The sequence below is a fragment of the Eumetopias jubatus genome, unplaced genomic scaffold (assembly GCF_037043125.1).
Source record: "Eumetopias jubatus isolate StellerSeaLion01/CBP00866 unplaced genomic scaffold, mEumJub1_p1.0 scaffold_2, whole genome shotgun sequence".
In the NCBI taxonomy this organism is placed as follows: domain Eukaryota; kingdom Metazoa; phylum Chordata; class Mammalia; order Carnivora; family Otariidae; genus Eumetopias; species Eumetopias jubatus.
Window position 1 is genome coordinate 96,714,388 of NW_028274808.1, and position 21,386 is coordinate 96,735,773.

The 21,386-nt window shown below is 36.0% G+C and overlaps 1 protein-coding gene across 1 annotated transcript in view; it reads right to left on the reverse strand.

The window, feature by feature from the left end:
• Positions 1-21,386, reverse strand: part of HSPA4L (heat shock protein family A (Hsp70) member 4 like) — a 53,596-nt gene that overhangs the window by 27,376 nt on the left and 4,834 nt on the right. The window contains exons 3-11 of the mRNA XM_028102294.2: positions 12,041-12,098; positions 10,342-10,482; positions 7,834-7,956; positions 4,624-4,723; positions 4,113-4,246; positions 2,129-2,373; positions 1,914-1,990; positions 1,123-1,274; positions 577-683 (exon numbers count right to left, since the gene is read on the reverse strand). Coding sequence (XP_027958095.2) covers positions 577-683; positions 1,123-1,274; positions 1,914-1,990; positions 2,129-2,373; positions 4,113-4,246; positions 4,624-4,723; positions 7,834-7,956; positions 10,342-10,482; positions 12,041-12,098 — 1,137 coding nt within the window. The remainder of the gene's footprint in view (positions 1-576; positions 684-1,122; positions 1,275-1,913; positions 1,991-2,128; positions 2,374-4,112; positions 4,247-4,623; positions 4,724-7,833; positions 7,957-10,341; positions 10,483-12,040; positions 12,099-21,386) is intronic.

Consider the following 21,386-nt stretch of genomic DNA (forward strand, 5'->3'; position numbering starts at 1 on the left):
ATAGTTATCTTACAGATAGAGTAAACACAACTAAACAAGATGTGTACAAGGATGTTCCTAATAGCACTGCTTGAATGAGAAAAAATAGGATTTTAGGGTGTACTGGTTAAATTAATTATGGCACACACAATTGCTGAGAAAATAGTCACTGTCTGTTGACATGGAAAGGTAATATATAACATTTTAAAAAGCAAGTTGCACTGGGAGACATTCAGGTAATTTAAAAAGTGCAGCTTTTATTTCTGGATATTCAAAAAAATGGATAGATATAAGCATAGCTGTTAACAATGGTGAACTTTGTAAAATGGGCTAAGTAGGAGTTGGGGTATGGCAGATGCAGGTTTTTTAAGTTTTTATATTGCCATATTGCGATTTTATTTGAAAATATGATTTTATAAATACTAATTAAAAATATGCCATCATGGTTTACAGATTATATAATATAGTTCCTTTTCTCTAACATCTTATTTAAAAGTATTTGAGAGTTTTAGAAGCGTAAATTCCTCTAGTTTGGAAAGTAGGTTCAATTGTTGTTATTTACAACAAGCTCTAACCAAGGCTTTAAAAGTAACTTACCCAGTTCCATCTTCAAAAGAGGTCTTCCATCTTAATGTGATTGAATAGGGAACAAGGTCTGTTATAGAAAATTCACGCACTTTAAATGCTGGTGAGAGAATCGCACACTGAAAATAAGATGTATACCATATTTAAATCAACAAACACAAAACATACTGTAGGTTACCCTGATTGAACTGCTTAATAAAGTCCTTGCAATAAAATCGTTACATCCTAAAAATTGCTGTTTTTGGTAACAGCTAAAGTGTCAAGAGTATTTTTATGACCTTACAAAAATATATTTTTAAATCTGAAAAGAATTTTAAATGGGAATAATTACAAGAATTCATAAAGTAAATGTTCTTTCACTACAGTACAGACATATTGTCCCATGACAGTTTAAAAACAAATTGGAAAAACACAAGACTTATCTTTCAGGAATAATTTTAATTTATTTTAGCCTATTGACAAGTGGGAACAGATAATATTAAAAGGTCCCTTTTAGGCCTATCACCATATTTCTGGCAAAATATACAATGTAAAAAAAAAAAGGATTAATAATCATACCTGTAATGCACATCCTCTTGCAACAGCTTCATCAGCATTTAATGTGGTACTTATGTCTTTAAGAAAAAATTTAGTGATTTGTTCTTTCACTGCAGGAATTCGAGTTGCTCCCCCTACAATTTCTATACTACTTATGTCTTCACGTTGCAAGTCTGTAAAACAAAATATTTTTAATTGAGAAAAATAAGATAGTCTTTATAAAAATGTGAAAAGACCCTGGAAAGTACTTTTTAAAAAAAAATGGATTTTGTTTTTGCTCAAAACAAGACTAAATAGAAAGAAGATAAAAACAAATTTTGGAGAAAGGCAAAACTTAATAAATATTAACTATGTGTCAGGCACCGCACTTGGTTCAGATGATAGAGTGACAATAAGAACAGACAAGTACCTCATGGGCTCTTCAGAGTCCTTCAATTTTCTAACTTTCACCTCACAAAAACCCATAGAAAGTACTGATTACCAAAAACCTTAACAAAAAGCAATCATGTCCCATTTCTACTTTCTTTTCATCTTAGACTTTATGGTATACTTACATATAAACACCTCCAAATATAACTAGTGTCAGTTTTATGATGTAAACAATAACATGAGCCAGGAGTTGTTCTCATAAACCCAGATTAATACTGCCCTTACTCTTATGAATGAAATTATAATCTCCCTCTCTAAAATGAGAAATACAAATCTTCAAAAAACAAATGGAAGTTTTTATTGCTTTTACCATTTCCTACCCCATTCAAGTGAGTTAACGCCATGATACAATTCTGATGGTTAGTCTAGTAATTTACACTTACTAGCTTGTTCCATTACTGCTTTTAATGGTGGCTCAACCCTGGTGAAGAGGGAAGCACATAATTGTTCAAATTGGGCCCTGTGGGAAAATGAAATAAAATTCATCATTTTGGGATATAAAACTCAAGTATATCTTCTAAACAGAATGAAAAAAAATCAGACACGATCTAAACATCAAATAAGCCAACACTACTTAACCTGAAAACGTACACCGTACCTGTTCATTTTACTAGAAACATCAAGGTCATTCATGAAACACTCAATGTTCAGTGGAAGATCTGATGCATTTGCACTCATTAGCTTCTTCAGTTTTTCACATTCCTGATATAAACGCAACAAGGCCCGAGAATTTTCTTTCACATTTATCTTGTATTTGGTCTTGAACTCCTCACAGAAGTAGTCTACTAAAGCCTCATCAAAGTTCCTGCCACCCAAATATGGATCAAAGGTGGTAGCCAAGACCTGTTTAACCAAAAAATCAGAACTGAATTTTCAGAAATATAAATGCTTTCAAAAAGACAAAAACCAAAAAAAAACCTATATATATATATAAAACCTTTTAAATTTAAAGTCAAAGCCAAAGAACTTATCAAAAATCACAGGGGTGTCAAAACTTGCTATCACTGATATTAATTATCACTTATATTTAGCCAACATACTTACCCATTCTGAATATCTGTTTTGGGTTGCAGATCCATATATAATTAAAATTAATTCTATTTCTGAAATAACTGAGTTACAACAATTAAAACTTCACTATCTCATATCCATTAGTTCTACAACAGCACTGAACAGGTAGGCCAAAAACCAAGTTCGAGAGAGTAAGTCCTAACTATGTAACCAAAAAAAAACAACCAAGAAAAGCCAAATCAAAGATTAAATTTAAAATACTGCAATTGGTCAATTTACAGATCAGAAATTAGGCCTTCTACTATTAAAAAAAAAAAAGCAGGCTATTTTTATAAAAATACAGAACAAAAGAATACAGAAAAAACCAAAAACAAACAAACAAACAAAAAAAAACAGTAGGAAGTGAAGAGGAGAGACAAGAATATAATAAACTTGTTGAGCAATGAACCCCAGCCGGTGGATGGATGGAAGAGGAGTAGACAAGTCATAGAACTTCAACACTAAAGCTCTTGAAAATGCAGGAACAAGATATCTAGTCTCTCTCCAAGGAGGGCACAAATGACTACTGACACTAGTCACTTAAAAAATAGAACCCCACCGCTGGTGTGGCTCATCAGGTTTTTTTCACAAGGATATGTGATGGAACAATAGAGCAAGCCCTACAGAAAGTTGTAAACGTAATGTGATGGGATGTCATCCCAAGACTAGCATGGAGAATTCATGGATTGACTTCTTGCTAGGACCAGTACTACTCAAAATTAAATGCAAAATTGTGTTGGTATGTGACTAGTGCAAATGTGCATCCTTCTGGACAGAAGGGCCACAGATATGGTTACTCTAAAGTATCTACTAAAAAGGAAGGAAGGAAAATGTTAAGTTAAAATTCAAGACTAAATAGCAAAGATTAAAACAATTTACAAAAAACTACCCTATATTCACTATGAGTCATTTCCTTTGAGTTTTCTGATTACAAGGATGTTACTATAAACTGTGAGACAAAAGGCTCTAAAAGGCCCACTGGATAACCGAAAGTATTTCATCTTCTAAATAACTTCTACACATGTGACTAATGGAGAGAGAGAAAGAGAGAACACATAAGTATGGATAAGATGACCAATATAAAAATGAATATAAAATCCAATACAAACTATAAGATGAGCACAAGAACTAAATGATGCCACATTATAGAAAATTCTGATTAGAACTCCTGGATAAGGAAAGTTTATAAAACAAAGGGAATCATTTTAGAAAATGTTTCCTAAGTATATTTATGGATAGTAATGTACTTAATGTTCCCTGATAGGTGACTTAACATCTTGACAATAATAAAAAGCTAATACATATTACAGTATAAGGCATTCCAAGCATTTTATATACATTAACTCATGTGTCCTCAAAAATGCTGAGTTAATTACTGATATTATCTTCAAGTGGGGAGCCTGAGATTTAAGAAGGTTATGTAACTTGCTCAAGGTCACAGTTTTTAAGTGGCAGAGCACTTAGGTTCTCTATATCGTCTTACATGCTCTTAACCATAAAACTTACATATAGCAAATGATTTATTTACTTACTTTAAGTTTTCCTTTGTTAAAAGCACAAACTGAGACCTGGTAAGCAGAATGTCCCATATCAATAAATATTACATTTCTTGGTTTCTCATCTAATGGGGGAAGATCCTGTTTATAAATTCCATATGCTAGTGCAACTGTGTAAGAACAAAGAAATTATGTTACTATCAAGATAGCAATCACTTGGAAAACAAAAGATAAGTCATTTTGATACTGCACTTTTAATAGAGAGTAATATAAATTGTTAGTTTCAAAGTAAATTAACTTTTTATAATTTGGTTGTTTTTAATTTTATTTTTTCTCTACCCATCTATAACATAAATGATTCTTACAGCAAATGTAAGACATGTTTAACTTCTAGCAAAATACTGTACTACAAAAACCAAAGGTTACAAGAGCTAATACATAATGAGTTTAAAAAAAGATAAATGCTTTACATTAATTGGGAAAAAAACAAAAACTAGAACAGTATTTTTCTGACAGTGATTTTCAAGCTTACCTGACTACTGCTTACCTGCAGTAGTTTCATTCATCAACCTCAAACAATTTAAACCTGCAACCTGGGCTGCAGCCATCACAGATCTTCTCTCAGCATCAGTGAAAAAGCTAGGAATCTGGTATTTTAAAACAGTAATTAAATATATTGGTTTGATGTACTAGATTTTAAACATTTCATCAATTAAAAATGTAAAATAACTGCTCTAAAACTTATGTAGGGCTTAAGGCAAAGAATTGTGTTCTAATAAAATAAACAAGAAAAAAATACTAGTATTTTATTTTTTGGCAACTTCTATACCATAAAGTGTTGACCTAAGTATGAACACAAATTTAAAGCAATTAATAAGATGGAATAATACTTCAGGATTTCCAAAATATGTTCATCTAAATCCTTCTTCTGTTGGGTCTGCTCTATGGAAAAAATGTTTGTTCATCTTTAATAATGAAAAATTGAGAGAGAGAGAATGAGAGAGAGAGAGCACGAGAGGGAAGAGGGTCAGAGAGAGAAGCAGACTCCCTGCTGAGCAGGGAGCCCGATGTGGAGCTCGATCCCGGGACTCCAGGATGATGACCTGAGCCGAAGGCAGTCGCTTAACCAACTGAGCCACCCAGATGCCCTTTAATAATGAAAAATTGAAAGCCCAAGACTGTTAAAATGAGATTAAATACATCTTGGTGTATCTGTATAATGGAATCCTATGTAGCTGTTAGAATCAGGCAGATCTGAATGGTCATGGAACAGTACCTATATTGCATTAGAAAAAAGGACATGTGTAGCATGATTTTGTGCAGGTATATGTTACCCAGGAGAATATAATACCCAAAGGTTTACAGTGGCTATTATCTCAAAGCAAGGCAGGAACTATATTGCAGGGGACTTATGAGGAGCATGTGCTTCTTTTAAAATCACCAAAAAAACATTAAATGTTTAATTAATGTTAATTAAAGCCTTTATCAAAAGATAAACTGAGACTTAAACTTATAGTTAAGATTTACATACACTTAGTTCTGTCAAACTAAGAAGCACTTTGATTTGTGTCTACAGACAGATTTCTGAGAAGCTAATTAAGTAGGAGCGCCTGGGTGGCTCAGTAGGTTAAGCATCTGACTTAGGCTCAGGTCAGGATCTTGGGGTCCTGGGATACAGCCCTGCTGAGGGTTCTCTGCTCAGCAGGGAGTCAGCTTCTTCCCCTCTCACCCTACTCATGCCCCTCCCCCTGCATGTGTGCCTTGTGTGCTGCATACGTGTGTGTTCTCTCAAATAAAAAAAAGCTAAGTATATTCATGTACAAAATGACTTGGGGCTCTTCCAATTTAAGTTATCTCCAATTTTATTGCTTTTCGAAGGTAGAATTTTTTTTTTAAAGATTTTATTTGAGAGAGAGAATGAGATAGATAGATAGAGAGAGAGAGAGAGAGAGAGAGAGCATAAGAGGGGGGAGGGTCAGAGGGAGAAGCAGACTCCCTGCTCAGCAGGGAGCCTGATGCGGGACTCGATCCTGGGACTCCAAGATCATGACCTGAGCCGAAGGCAGTTGCTCAACCAACTGAGCCACCCAGGCGCCCTGAAGCTAGAAATTTCATTTAACAGTTTTTTTTTTTTTTTTAAGATTTTATCCATTTGACAGAGAGAGACACAGCGAGGGAGGGAACACAAATGGTGGGAGTAGGAGAGGGAGAAGCAGTCTCCCCGCAGAGCAGGGAGCCCGATGCGGGGCTTGATCCCAGGACCCCGGGATCGTGACCTGAGCCGAAGGCAGATGCTTAACAACTGAGCCACCCAGGCGCCCCTATTATTTGCTATTATTAAATGGTCAGAATACAAAATATTAAAGCTCTATTACTTCTCTCATTTAAAAAATTCTAAATACCTATAAAAATCTAATTACTAAATTCCACTGGAGTTCATAATATGATTCTATTTTTCTGAGGACATGAGACTCTCGAACTTAGGTAGGGAAGTTTAATAGTATTAGAAATATACTCACATTTAAGTGGACAACATGTAACTTCAAAAAGTTATCAGTATATAATGGGATCTCAAGAGATAGAGGAAATGATGGAATGTTCTAAGAATCCTTAAAGAAAGACTTTTTCTTTCTGAAAAATACTGCACGATCTCACTTATATGTGGAATCTACAAAAGTTGAATTCATAGAAGCAGAGAGTAGAGTAGTGGTTACAGGGGCAAGGAGATGGGGGAAATGGGGAGATACGGGCCAAAGATTACAAAGTTTCATTTATGTAAGATGAATAAATTCTAGAAATCTAATTATAGCATATGGTATCTAAAGTTAGTAATACTGTATTCGATACTGGAAATTTGCTAAGAAAGTAGATCTCAGGTGTTCTTGCCACCAAAAAAAAAAAAAAAGGTACACGAGGAGATGCACATATTAATTAGCTCAACTGCAGTAATCATTATCATTTCACTATGTATATGTATATCAAAGTGTCATGATGCACACCTTATATGTAAATAATTTTTACTTTAAAGGAGGCACAATGGGGGAGCAGTGCCTGGGTGGCTCAGTTGGTTAAGTGACTGCCTTCGGCTCAGGTCATGATCCTGGAGTCCTGGGACTGAGTCCCACATCGGGCTCCCGGCTCAGCGGGGAGCCTGCTTCTCCCTCTGACCCTCTCCCCTCTCATGCTGTTTCTTACTCTCTCTCTCAAATAAATAAAATCTTAAAAAAAAAAAAATAGGCACAATGGGATTCTGGAAGGGTGATAAATATGTTTATAATATTGATAATGATTGATGGTTGTGTGTAAGCATGTCAAAATTTCTGAAAGTATAACATGTTAAATATATCCAATTTTTCATTTTAAAATATTTTTTTTCTTTCTGATACAGAATATATGAATATACATAATCTCAAATTCCCAAATGGGAATTTTCAACTTTGCCATAAAATGTTAAGGTCCCTATAAGTGGGAAGTTAAGGGCGACCAGGAAAGATTCTTAGGGATAACTGGCAGGTATAGCAGTCACTAATCCTATACATTGGTTTTTTAAGATTCACGGATTATCACAACTGACTTTATGGGAAACTAACTTAATCCTAAACTTTACCAAATAAGGTTTTTTTTTTTTAAAACAAAAAAATAAAAGTGGATTTAGATTTACTAAATTAGATCGGAAAGAATAAAGGGAAGAAAAATATTTCAATAGAATATTAATATACTGGAAGGTGTGATTTAAAAGTACTGAAGTAAAACTTACTGAAATCACACAGTCGGCCACTGGTTTCTTCAAAGCATTTTCTGAAGTCTCTTTAAGTTTAGCCAACAGCATTCCAGTTACTTGCTCAATTGCAAAAGGTCTCTCTTCTTCTAGGTACCGCACCTACAACCAAAAGTTGAGATATTTATTAAGAGTCATTTATTCATCCAATATGTATTTTGTGAGGATCTACTCTATACATGATAGATAGACAACAGTGAAAAAGACAAGTTTTTGCTCAAGTTATATTCTGAAAAGATTATTCTAGTATTACAACCTCTCATCTCTAAAGTTCAAGTGCCTTACACATAGTAATATATCCAAATAGTTCTCAAAAATGTCTTCCTGCATTAGCTCTCTGCCTTTCACAATAGTAATGTTTTTTAAAGATTTTATTTATTTGACAGAGAGAGAGACAGCAAGAGAGGGAACACAAGCAGGGGAAGTGGGAGAGGGAGAAGCAGGCCTCCAGCGGAGCAAGGAGCCTGATGCGGGGCTCGATCCCAGGACCCTGGGATCATGACCTGAGCCGAAGGCAGACGCTTAACGACTGAGCCACCCAGGCACCCCCACAATAATTTTTTAAAAAGATTTTTATTTGAGAGAGAGAGAGAGAGAGAGAGAGAGAGAGAGAGAGAGAGAGAGAGAGAGAGAGAGAGCACCCGTGCACATGAGTGGGGGGCAGGGGGGTGGAGAGGGGCAGAAGCAGGCTCCCCACTGAACAGGAAGGCTGATGGGGGCTCAAACCCAGGACCCTGAGATCATGACCCGAATTGAAGGCAGATGCTTAACTGACTGAGCCACCCAGGTGCCTCTCACAAAAGCAATTTTTATCATTCAGTTTCCAGGCACATAATGAAGGAGAAAAAGATCAAATAATCTTTCTTTTGAAAGTTAGAACTCTTCTGGGTTTAAAATGAAAACTTTAGTCAAACAGTTTTAGGAAAAGGAAATGAGAACATAAGGAAAGAAAATTTCTTATTAAAAAAAAAGAGGTATAGTATGTATTATTCCAAGGTTTCTGGGAATAATCATAAATTAAATATTAGAGATGTATATATGAAATTTCAAAATGTTTTTTAGACCAAATAACCACCTCATCTTACACACAGGTTTAAGAGTAGGTTGCATTTAGGGGTGCCTGGGTGGCTCAGTTGTTAAGCATCTGCCTTCGGCTCAGGTCATGATCCCAGACTCCTGGGATCGAGCCCCGCATCGGGCTCCCTGCCTCTCCCTTTCCCACTCCACCCGCTTGTGTTCCCTCTCTCGCTGTCTCTCTCTGTCAAATAAATAAATAAAATCTTTAAAAAAAAAAAAAAAGAGTAGGTTGCATTTAAGCACACAAAAGGAAACTTTACAATACTTCTTGACAAAGGAATACTGGAAGATGTGTGCTTTAAGTAATCAAACCCTTTTATAATAACCAATAAATTTATGAGCAATACAAAGTTACCTTGGAACCCATATAATAACTACATTTAATTTACTGAAGAAAAAATTCTTACTTCTGTGTCCTCAGTGAACATAATTTTATTCTCTAACACTAAACCTTGGAAGAGCTTCTCTCAAGTAGCACAACATACGTGCATGTAAGTGTATATATGTATATTTATGTGGCCATGTTCATCTGGATGAAGTACATATCAGTACTTCATTCCAGTTTATGGCTAAATAGTATTCCATTGTATAGGTACCACATTGCATTTATCCACTCATCAGCTAATGAACACTTGGACTGTTCCTACTTTTTGGCTATTATGAACAATGTTACTATGAACAATCATGTACAAGTTTTTGTGTACACAGATCATTCAATTCTCTGGTGTATATAAATAAGAGTGAATCTGCTGGGTCAAAAGGTAACAATGTTTTCAGGTATTCTGTTAGTTTCTGAAAAATCAACAAACATGTTTTTGTTAAATAATCTACAACTTACTGTCTTAGGATGTAGAATTAAAAATCAAGAATCCATCTCTTACTTGGAAGTAGAGTTCATCTCTTACTTGGAAGCAGAGTTTGCTTTAATATAGCAATTAATATACTTATGGGGTCTTCTGCCTTTATTGCTTGAAAATTGTTCACCTCTAAAAGTTCTTCAAATAATTTTTCCTTGGGTGCCTGGGTGGCTCAGTTGGTTAAGCGACTGTCTTTGGCTCAGGTCATGATCCTGGCGTCCCGGGATCAAGTCCCACATCAGTCTCCCTGCTTGGCAGGGAGTCTGCTTCTCCCTCTGACCCTCTTCCCTCTCGAGCTCTCTATCTCTCATTCTCTCTCTCTCAAATAAATAAATAAAATCTTAAAAAAAATAATTTTTCCTTGACAATAAAGGTATTGCTTGGATTTTAAAAATTATCTAATTAGAATTTTTTTACACTCACTAAAGCTTACTACAAAAACTGAATCTTGGTACATATGTACTGCATCCAGAGGAAAAAGGTTAAATTACAAACAGGCAATATTATATTTGGTTTCTTGAATTTAAATAAGTTTGTACTCTGAGAAGCTTACCTTAACTCCTGCACTTCCATTAGGCATCTTCTGCAGTTCATAAGGAAGCCTGATCCTTTCGGTTTGCACAATGGGATCATCAAATGATCGCCCGTGAAGCTTTTTGAAGCCATGAATTGTATTTCTTACATTCGTGACTATCTGTTGGCAGTAAACACTTATTTATCAATATTTAATGAATGCAAAATAAACACTATGCTAATACTTAAGACCACCAAGTCTCTTTATTCTACACATTTAAGTTTAGAATTACACACAATCATTTGTCTGGCTTCCAGCTGACAGTAAAATTATACAATAAGAATGTATACATCTTATCTATTGCCCCCCAAATTCTCTTCCTATCCTAGGAATGTAGACTCAAAATTAATGTTTTCAAAAAAAGAACAAAAATGTAAAACTTTTCAATACAGTGAAAATCTATCTATAACTTACCTCTTTGTTTTTCCTCAACCTTTTGCTTTAGTGAATTAGGTTTGAGTTCTCTTCCTTCCACATTCATTACTGTGTTTTTATTGAAACACTTTTCCATATTGCCCCCTCTTCTTTCCTCTTACTATCTAGTTCTTTGTGAAACTTCTCATGAAGCAAGAATGCAATTCCTCACGGTTGAGAAGTGCTCCTAGGCTAGTAAATTTAAACTCCTTCTGTGTAGCATGATGCAAAAGTTAAAGTGTCTTAATTTGCAAATGGCTTGTATTTTAGCAAAGTAATTTTTTCTTTAACTAGAACATGTAGTTCACACGACAGAATAATACTGAGATCCAGCTGCTGCCCTCTTAGTTAAAGCCAAATAGATCTTGCTCTTCAATTATGAGATGAAAGCTACTGGGATGCTGAATTACCACAGTGGTCTCTTTAGGAGGAGTAATTTTAGTTTGCTTTCTTCAGAGACTCTGTTATCTATGATACGGTTAGAAGATCACACAGAATATGAGATGTAAACTTTAGTGAAGAAGTCATTTTGGCACAAACACATTTGTTTATGTACAATATGAAAGTGTAGGAGAAGATAAACATTTTCATATACAGGCCAATTAAAAGACAACCTTGATAAGGTCTTAGGCAAAAATTCCTAGATAAATGAGTCAATTATCCTTATAAAGTCAGGAGGGGAAAAAAGCCCCATTAAACAAAGTTATTTTATGAGGAAAAGAAGACCCAAGTACACATTAAAATGTAAGAAGTAATTGTTAAGGGCTTTTGGTTCAGGGAAATAAAGTCTGAGGAAAATGAACCTCTAACAATGTTAAAAGTAAACGTCCTACTTATAAGCACTTCAGAAGCCTAGAAATATGAATACTTAAACAGATTCCATGTAAAGTAGCTACATTGGGTTACTCTGGAAATTAGTTCTTCCATCTTTCCCACCTTCTTTTACAAAGACATTGCTTACTTGTTGAAGTGTATACTCTAGATAGGATACCTCTTAGAAAAGTGACCATACAGGGGAAAAAGTGGTGTCATATGGTAGCAACACCCTAACTTCACAACTAAAAGGACTTTTTAAAAACTAAAACATAAGAAATATTTTGCAACCCCCAAAGCAAAATATATCTATTAAAATACAAAGATATATGGGTCTATCAAATCTCCCTCCTTCTCTTTTCTCACTCTTAACTATGTAAAGTGGGAGCTTAGTTACCAAGATTCCATTAAATTCTTCCTGTAAGTCAAAACATCTACATTAACAATTTACCTGGCTCTTAGCTGCATTTCCAATGGCTCGAGTTCTTGATCCCAAAGATATACAGGCCCTAAACAAGCGAAAAACACAAAGTTTGTTCCCATGGTATGTTTAAATTGATATGCCATCATTCTGCCTCTCCTTATGAAAAAAATGAATTAAATGGATTAACATAATCAGGTATATTCTAAAAATAGGTTAATGGACATCAGAACTTTGCATATTTTGGTTTCATAAGTAATGGAATAGTGGTGAGAATGTTAGAATTTTTAGAATAAATGTTGCTAATAGCTGACAATGTTCTGCTGGCCCCCAAAATTGTTTTTCAAATTCTATTGGTCTATGACCTACTAAAAAAATTGACTGTGTTCAGTAAGGCCAGGTTGCATGGATCTAAATCCAGGCTCTGTAATCTTGTAGAAATTACCTAACCATTATTTGTCTCAGTTTCCCATCCAGAAGATAGTGCTGATAATAATACCTACTCACAGGTTTGTGTGAGGATTAAATGAGTGAATATGGGTAAATGCTTTTGAACACTATGATTGCTCTTTTTTATTAGTGCATTTAGATGTAATTCTGCTTATAAAAGCAAGTGTGGAGCAACATTTTCATCAAAATATCATTTCATGTTATAATTTAAGAAAGTGTTTCCATGATTTTAGTTGTAACTACAGGTACCATTCATATCAACCCCTAACTATGAACAATGTGTGTATACTAGCTACAATCACTGTTGTTGGGGAATTTATAGTCTACAGAAAAAAATCAACATATAGGACTATGACCATATGGACTATAATACTAGTGAAAAAGAATAATCACTTAGGAAAAGCAAGTGGAAGAGGTGATTTCTGAATTAAGATCTGAAAGAAGAGAAAAAATTTTAACACACGTCTGTTTTGTTCAAAAGGACATTCCCAGTATGTAGGGATATATCTATTCACAATATGATAACCAGAGTGAACCTCTTCAAGACTAAGGTCATGAAATTCCCCCTCCAATGGTGTCTTGTCTCACAAAGCAAAAGCTTAAGTCTCCCCAACAGCCAATAAAACCCTTCGTGGTCTGGTGCTTGGCTGCTCTACCCTGTAACTTCAATCTAGGCACACTGGTCTCCTTGCTATTTCTAGAATAATGCAAGCACACTTCTTAGGGCCTTTGTACATGCTATTCTCTATCTCTGGAACACTACTAAATATATCCATCCACATGGCTTACACACCTCTCTCATTTTTTTTCATGTCTCTGCTCAAATGTCAGTTTATCATCAACACCTTTTCTATCTTACATAAACATTTTCTGCTCCTTCCCAACATATACATCTCCTACTGTTTACCTAATTTCATTCTCCTACATAATGTATCACCATCTGATACAATTTATTTACTGACTGTATCTCCACACCAGGGCATGTACTCCATGAGGGCAGATAACGTGTGCTCCATTCCCTTGATCTGCACTATCCAATATGGTAGCCACTAGCCACACGTGGCTAATAAAATTTAGCCAAATTAAGAAATTCAGTTCCTCAGAATTATTGACATTTTAAGTGCTCAAGAGCCAACTTTCAAGGGCTTAACAGCTGTATGTGGCCAGTGAGTATACAGAGGACAGAATATACACAGAACAGGGGCACCTGGGTGGCTCAGTCTCTGTTAAGTGTCTGCCTTTGGCTCAGGTCATGATCCCAAGGTCCTGGGATTGAGCCCCGCATCGGGCTCCCTGCTCAGCAGGAAGCCTGCTTCTCCCTCTCCCACTCCCCTTGCTTGTGTTCCCTCTCTCGCTGTCTCTCTCTGTGTCAAATAAATAAATAAAATCTTAAAAAAATATATACACAGAAGAGATATACAGAATAGAAAGTTCTACTGGACAGTACTGGCCTAGATCATTATCTGGTAATATAGTAAAAGTACTTATTGAATGCATAGAAAGATGGCTCCTAAGGGTAATGCTTATTTGGAGAGTAGGAAGAATACAACTTGGCTAGTTTCATTTGACATTTTGATAGTACTGGGGTCAGATTATACAGAGCCTCAAATGACAGGTTATAAATTTAACATTTATTTCAGTAGGTAAAGGGAACTCATTAAAGGCTTTTGGATAAAGAAGAGAACATTCGATGCTTATATAGATGAACTGAAGAGGAAAGATCCCAGAACAATGCCCCCACCCCCGCTTTTTTTAGTAGGCTCCATACCCAGCATGGAGCCCAACATGGGGTCTGAACTCAAAACCTGAAGATCAAGACCTGAGCTGAGATCAAGAGTCTGACGCTTAGCTGACTGAACCAATCCAGGTGCCTCCCCCCCCACCCCCTGCTGTCCCCAGAACAGTGCTTTTTAAGGGTTGAACAAGACACTTTTATACTGGGGGCCACAGCATTTTCAGGAAGGGCAAGCAGTTAAATTCATTTAGTTAACAGATTTTGGTTGAGTAATTTATGTCTGGCACTCTGTTAGTTACTAGAGATACAGTGAGGGGAAAAAGACATGGTTTTGGCTCTCTTGGAACTTACAGTGCTCACACAAATGAAAGTAAACTAGGTGCTACAATAGAGAGTATACCTGATGCTAGATGAGTAAATAACAGAACTGACCTAGAGGAGGATCAGGAAAGGCTCACCTGAGGAAGTGATGAGATTTTAAGGAAGAGTAAACGATGATGGGGGTGGAATTAAAGGAGATTTGGCAGAGATCATTTTGACCAGTGTGAACTGATGGGAGGAAGGCTAGAACTTATCAGTAATCTATATCAGGATGATGGCAGCTGAGAAGGGAAGAAGGAATTAAGAGATATTTAGGAGGTATGACTCAAAGCACTTAGTGACAGACTGGATCTTCACTGTCTAATATGGTAGCCACCAGCCATATGTGATGATCAAGCACATGAAATGTGGCTAGTATGAATTGAGATGTATTCATTTTAAGTGTGAAACATACTCTGGACTTTGAAAATTTAATATTTAAAAAGGAATATAAAATATCTCATTGATTTTAAAATATGGAAATAAGATTTTGGATATGTTGAGTTAAATCAAATATATAAAATTAATTTCACCTGTTTCTTATCTTTTTGGTGTAACTACTAGAACGTTTATGCATGTTGCTAACATATTTTTACTGAATAGGGCTGGAATAGATAAAAGGAAGAGGCAAGTATCACGACTAATGTCTAGGTTTTCCATTTACATAAGAGGGTAGAGTGGTGTCATTTAATGAGACAGAAAACACTGTAAGAGGGACAGGTTTGAGGATGGACCATCGCAGTGCTAATCTGGACATGCTGAGACTGAGGTATGTTTGAGACATCCAAGCAGATGATCTCTTCCAAATAACTCCTTGATGCAACATAGTCCCTGCCAGAGTAGAGTATTTGCATACCTAATATGGTTATCTATGTGGATGGTTGGCATTCCATCCTAAAGTTCATCAGAGAAAATATAGATTTGCCATCTCTTAGCCTACTTTATTATAATCTGTCCTTTTCTCAACTCCATTATTTGGACACACATAAGAATACTTTTAATTTTTTCATACTAGGCTACCATCACTTCAGTACATAGATAATCTTATTCTTAGGTTGATTCTCAAGAAGTTCACTTCTCTTAGAACACTGGGGCCAAATAATATTGATTCAAGTATCAATTATTAAGTACTAGATTCTTTGAAACATGCTGCACACATATATCACTTCACAGAGAAAGCTAAACAGTTAGCATTATTAGATAATTCTCTAAAGTTAAAAGTAGGCAACTTTTAACGTTTAAACAATTTAGTGTTAGAGCTTGGAAATACCCAGTTTCAATACACAGAAAACCTTCCTCACATGGCTAAAAAAGTGCTTCAAACTCCTTCCTTTAATTTTCTTTCAAAAAGATTCTGGAATGCAACCATTAAATGAATACTTGCTAAGTATTTTCAGAAAAATCAAAATACCCAGCATCTCTCAAAACTTTTACCTGACTTTACTAACACCAAGGGAAATAAACACATTATACCATACTTTAGAGGCTGACACAAAAGTTTTTATAGAAAGGATATTCAGTAGTTTACCCAAATGTATATTGCATAATCCATTGATATTATGCTTTCTACACTTTATTTCAGCTGCTATTTAGAAATTCCATCTTATACCTAAAAACAAACAAAGGGTTTACAATGCAGCTTAAATCTATAATTTCCAATCTGATATTGCCACCACAGTGGTAATCCCAGATTCTCAGAGAATGCCACTAAATTCTAAACAAAACTTCTAAATGTCCTATGTCACTTTTGGTAGAGGAGGGGTATGAAAATCAAATGTCAGGTGTTAATTTAAGAAAGCTGTATTTTGGGGCATCTGGGTGGCTCAGTCTGTTAAGCATCCAACTCAGGTCGTAATCTCAGGGTTGTGAAATCAAGCACCATGTTGGGCTCCACCCTCAGTGGAGAGTCTGCTTGAGATTCTCTCTCTCCCTCTCCCTCTGACCCCCACCCCCACATGCACTCTATCTCAGATAGATAAATCTTAAAAAAAAAAAGCTGTATTTGTATTTTCCCTTAAAACTTAAGATTAATTTTCTTTCTCTCTTATAATGCCTATTAAGGCCAAGCACGACCAGGCTGGAGAAAACACATACTGCCAAAAGACTATGAGATTCCTCACCTAAGAGGTCAGTACTCTTTAATTTGCTCACTTTGTCAGTCTCCACTAAGGATCCAAAGACTCTTGATTTTACCACTTTCATTTTAAAAATAACCCTATTTTAAAAATTGTCAGCTTTCCCTTGCCAGTTTCCATAAGATCACAATTACTACTTATAGCCTCTTCTGTTATCAACTACATATTAAGAAAACAATAACTGAATGAATGATGATATAAAAGGGCCATCAATTGGTTTAAATCAGGGGGTCAACTCCTGAGATGCCAGAAGCACTCCCCCCCAACACCTCACACCAAGAGTGTCAACCAAAAATGTATCTTCAGATAATTGTCAGATGTGCCCTAATGGGCAAAATTTCCAACTGAGAACCACCGCCTTATAGCACCATTTTCCAAATACTGTTCTGTGGAATATAATTCCCTTGGAGGTTCAAATAAGTTGGGGAAAACATTCTTTCCTGGGAGTTTCAATGCCTATAAACAAATTAACAGATATGAAAGTTCTGCAGTAAAGAAAATAATATGGTTATTATTTCTCAAGGTTAACTATCTGGAAAAAAATTGCCCTAGAAGGAAGTGGGGGAGGAATGTTCTCAAAAAGACTTATGGTTGGGGTGCCTGGGTGGCTCAGATGGTTAAGCCTCTGCCTTTGGCTCAGGTCATGATACCAGGGTCCTGGGATCCAGTCCCACATTGGGCTCCCGGCTCAGCAGAGAGCCTGCTTCTCCCTCTCCCTCTGCACCTCCCCCTGCTCATGCTCTCTCTCTGTATCTCTCTGTTGCAAATGAATAAATAAAAAAAAATCTTAAAAAAAAAAAAAGACCTATGGCCACCATTTGCTTTCTAGCTTGCTACTTAGAAAAATAAGATGACTTTTTTTTTTTTAAAGATCAGAGAGAGAGTGAGAGCATGCGTACATGCATGGAGGTGGGGGGAGCAGAGATAGAATCCTCAAGCGGACTCCCAGCTGAGAGTGGAGTCCGACAGGGGGCTCCATCCCAGGACCCTGAGATCATGACCTGAGCCGAAATCGAGTCGGCCGCTTAACCAACTGAGCCACCCAGGTGTCCCCAAAAATAAGATTTCTTTTAGGCGTATATGATTTAGTAATAACAAAAACTTTCCAGTCTTTCAGTATGGACAATGGATAAAACTTTTTAACATATAAAAAATAAAAATTTAAGAGTTTCTAAATGCTTTTTTTTAAAGATTTTATTTATATATTTGACAGAGAGAGACACAGCAAGAGAGGGAACCCAAGCAGGGGGAGTGGGAGAGGGAGAAGCAGGCTCCTGGCTGAGAAGGAAGCCCGATGTGGGACTCAATCCTGGAACTCCAGGATCATGACCTGAGCGGAAGGCAGACGCTTAACGACTGAGCCACCCAGGTGCCCTCCATGTATAATTTTTAACTTCCCACATAACTACTAATGGCGTACTGCTGACCAGAAGCCTTACTGATAACAGTTAACACATATTTTGTTATATATATTATACACTGTGTTCTTGTATTAAGCTAGAGAAGAAATGTTAAGAAAATTATAAGAGAAAATACATTCACAGTAGTGTATTGTATTTATCAAAAAAAAAAAAAGTCCACATATCAGTGGACCTGCACAGTTCAAACCCATGTTGTTCAAGGGTCAACTGTACTTAGGTAGATATATTTAAAGAGCTGATTAGTTATATTAAATTAGATGTATTTAACTGTTAGATACATTATTTGAAAAGCTGTTTACCTTAAAAATCGACAGGTCAAATTCCAATAGCAATGCACCATAATCTTAAAGTTCTTTTATTTTTTTTTTTTAAGATTTTTTATTTATTTGAGAGAGAGAGAATGGTAGAGAGAGCATGAGAGGGAAGGAGGTCAGAGGGAGAGGCAGACTCCCTGCTGAGCAGGGAGCCCGATGTGGGACTCGATCCTGGGACTCCAGGATCATGACCTGAGCCGAAGGCAGTCGCCCAACCAACTGAGCCACCCAGGCACCCCTTAAAGTTCTTTTGATTATGACTGATTAGACAAGGGGTTTGCAAATTACCATTTGCCACCTATTTTTTTTTTTTAAAGATTTTATTTATTTATTTGAGAGAGAGAGAGAGAGAGAGAGCACAAGTAGGCAGAGTGGCCGGCAGATGGAGAGGGAGAAACAGGCTCTCTGCTGAGCAGGGAGTCAGATGTGCGGCTCGATCCCAAGACCCCAGGATCATGACCTGAGCCGAAGGCAGCCACTTAACGGAATGAGCCACCCAGGCGCCCCTGCCATCTATTTTTGTAAATAAAACTTCATCAGAACACAGCTATGCTGATTAATTTGTATTGTAGTAACCACATACGAAAGACTACCATAGCATGTTAAACACCTTAAACTCAAAATAGGATAGTATGTAATTTGTACTTATCCTTCCTTGCCTTCTAGAAACTTTTCAGAATTTCTCACCAACAAATTCAAGGCAATAACTAAAGATTCATTTTGTTTTATCATAGAAAATATTCATAGTAAAAGATTTTATAGTCTTGCTTTGGCCATGCTAATGTGTGAGCCATGTGCCTTTCCATTCCACTTAGCACAATTAGTAAAAAAAAAAAAAAAAAAAAGTACTCATTGAATTTTTGTTTTTGTCAATAGCAAAATAATAATTTGAAACATCCACTAATAGTAGAGCATCTATCAATGGAATACTGTACAGCCCATTTAAATAAACAAGGTAAATTAGGTCAGAATGGCTAAAATCAACAACACAAGAAACAGGTGTTGGCAAGGATGTGGAAAGGGGAACCCTCTTGCACTGTTGGTGGGAATGCAAACTGGTGCAGCCACTCTGAAAAACAGTATGGAGGCTCCTCAAAAAACCAAAAATAGAACTACCCTGTGATCCAGCAATTGCACTACAAGGTATTTACCCAAAGGATCTAGACAGTATTATGCTAAGCAAAATGAGTCAGAGAAAGACAAGTACTGTATGATTTCACTCGTGGAATTTAAGAAACAAAACAAGCGAGCATAGGGTAAAAAAGAGAGAGGCAAACCAAGAAACAGATTCTGAACTACAGAGAACTAATGGTTACCAGAGGGGAGGTGGGTGGGGGATGGATGAAATAGGTGATGGGGACTAAGGAATGAAGTTGTGATGAGCACTGGGTGTTGTATGGAAGGTCGAATCACTAAATTGTACACCTGAAACTATTACACTGTGTGTTAACTGAAATTAAAAACTTAAAAAAAATAAAAAATGTGGGGTGCCTGGGTGGCTCAGTCATTAACTGTCTGCCTTCAGCTCGGGTCATGATCCCAGGGTCCTGGGATCGAGCCCTTGCATAGGACTCCCTGCTCTGCAGGAAGCTTGCTTCTCCCTCTCTCACTCCCTCTGCTTGTGTTTCCTCTCTCGCTGTGTCTCCCTCTATCAAATAAATAAATAAAATCTTAAAAAAAAAATAAATTTAAAAATGAGGTAAATTAGAACTATACACACAAGTTTGAGATGTTCACAATATATGTTGAGACAAAGTTGCAAAATACATACCATGTAATTCTACTTTCGTTAAAAAGCAAACAGAAAAACATCCCAGTTATGTACACATACACTTGCATAAAACTAAAAACATACATATTAAAGTTTACTGGGTGGTTGGGAAGGGTTGGAGATTTACTTTCTCGTTTGTATTTAAAATATTTTAAATCAAAGTTAACATAAGCTCAGAGTAAGATATACAAAACCACTTCATATGGTACAAAGAATATTTAAATAAAATGTAAAAGACTCCCCTCACCTCCCCAACTGCTATCACCATGAAAAGTCCTCCTCCTACCCAACTATAGCTACTATTAATCTCTGGAGTTTGGCATTTCCTATGTATAAAAATGTTTATTTTTAATAACCCAAAGTAGGTGATTTCTACCTGTGTGCACGGAAGAGGACTTCTCAAATGTATAAATAATGTATTCCCATATTTCCAGATTATTCATACACTGGTAAAGAAATAGGGAAAAAGGAAGACAGAACACCAGAGAACTGAATACTAAGTCTGATCATACAGAATTTTGATAAAATACACCTAACAAAAATCTCTTGAAATACTTTCGCTTAAAAAAAAAATCAGTTTTCCTTATTGTAAAATATGTTCAGAAAAATTCAAACCATTACAGACTACGTATTAAAAGCATACCCTCCATAATTCTACCCACAAGAAATATGCAGTTTGTAGTTTACAGTCTTCCACATTGCTTTCCTCCATATACTAATCTATTTTGTGTTGGTATGCATTTTAATGAATTTTTCAAACAAAGTAAGATTTTTTACATGTTCTTAAAATAACTTAAAACCATATTAAAACATTTTAAAACAGTTCTTAGAAACTAGTCAAAAATAGATGAATTTATTGATATTAGAGCAAAGATGCTTCTAAGCCAGATAATTTGTTCCTTTGTTATATCCTCATTAACCTAATATGTATATACCATCCTTATGCTAATGGATAATGGAAGGACACTGAGGTTCTGGGGGTAAAAGAGGCCTGAAACTGAATCAGTTTCATTGCTTTAAGTTCTTGGCCAAAACAGGTAAGTTTGCTTTAGGCTTATGAAAAAAGCTAGTACTACCAAACTCACAGAATTGATGTAATATGTATGACAATAGAAGCACAATGCCTGTCACATAGCAATCACTATTATCAACAAAAGCAGCATGTTTTAGCCGATCACATGCTTTAGTCT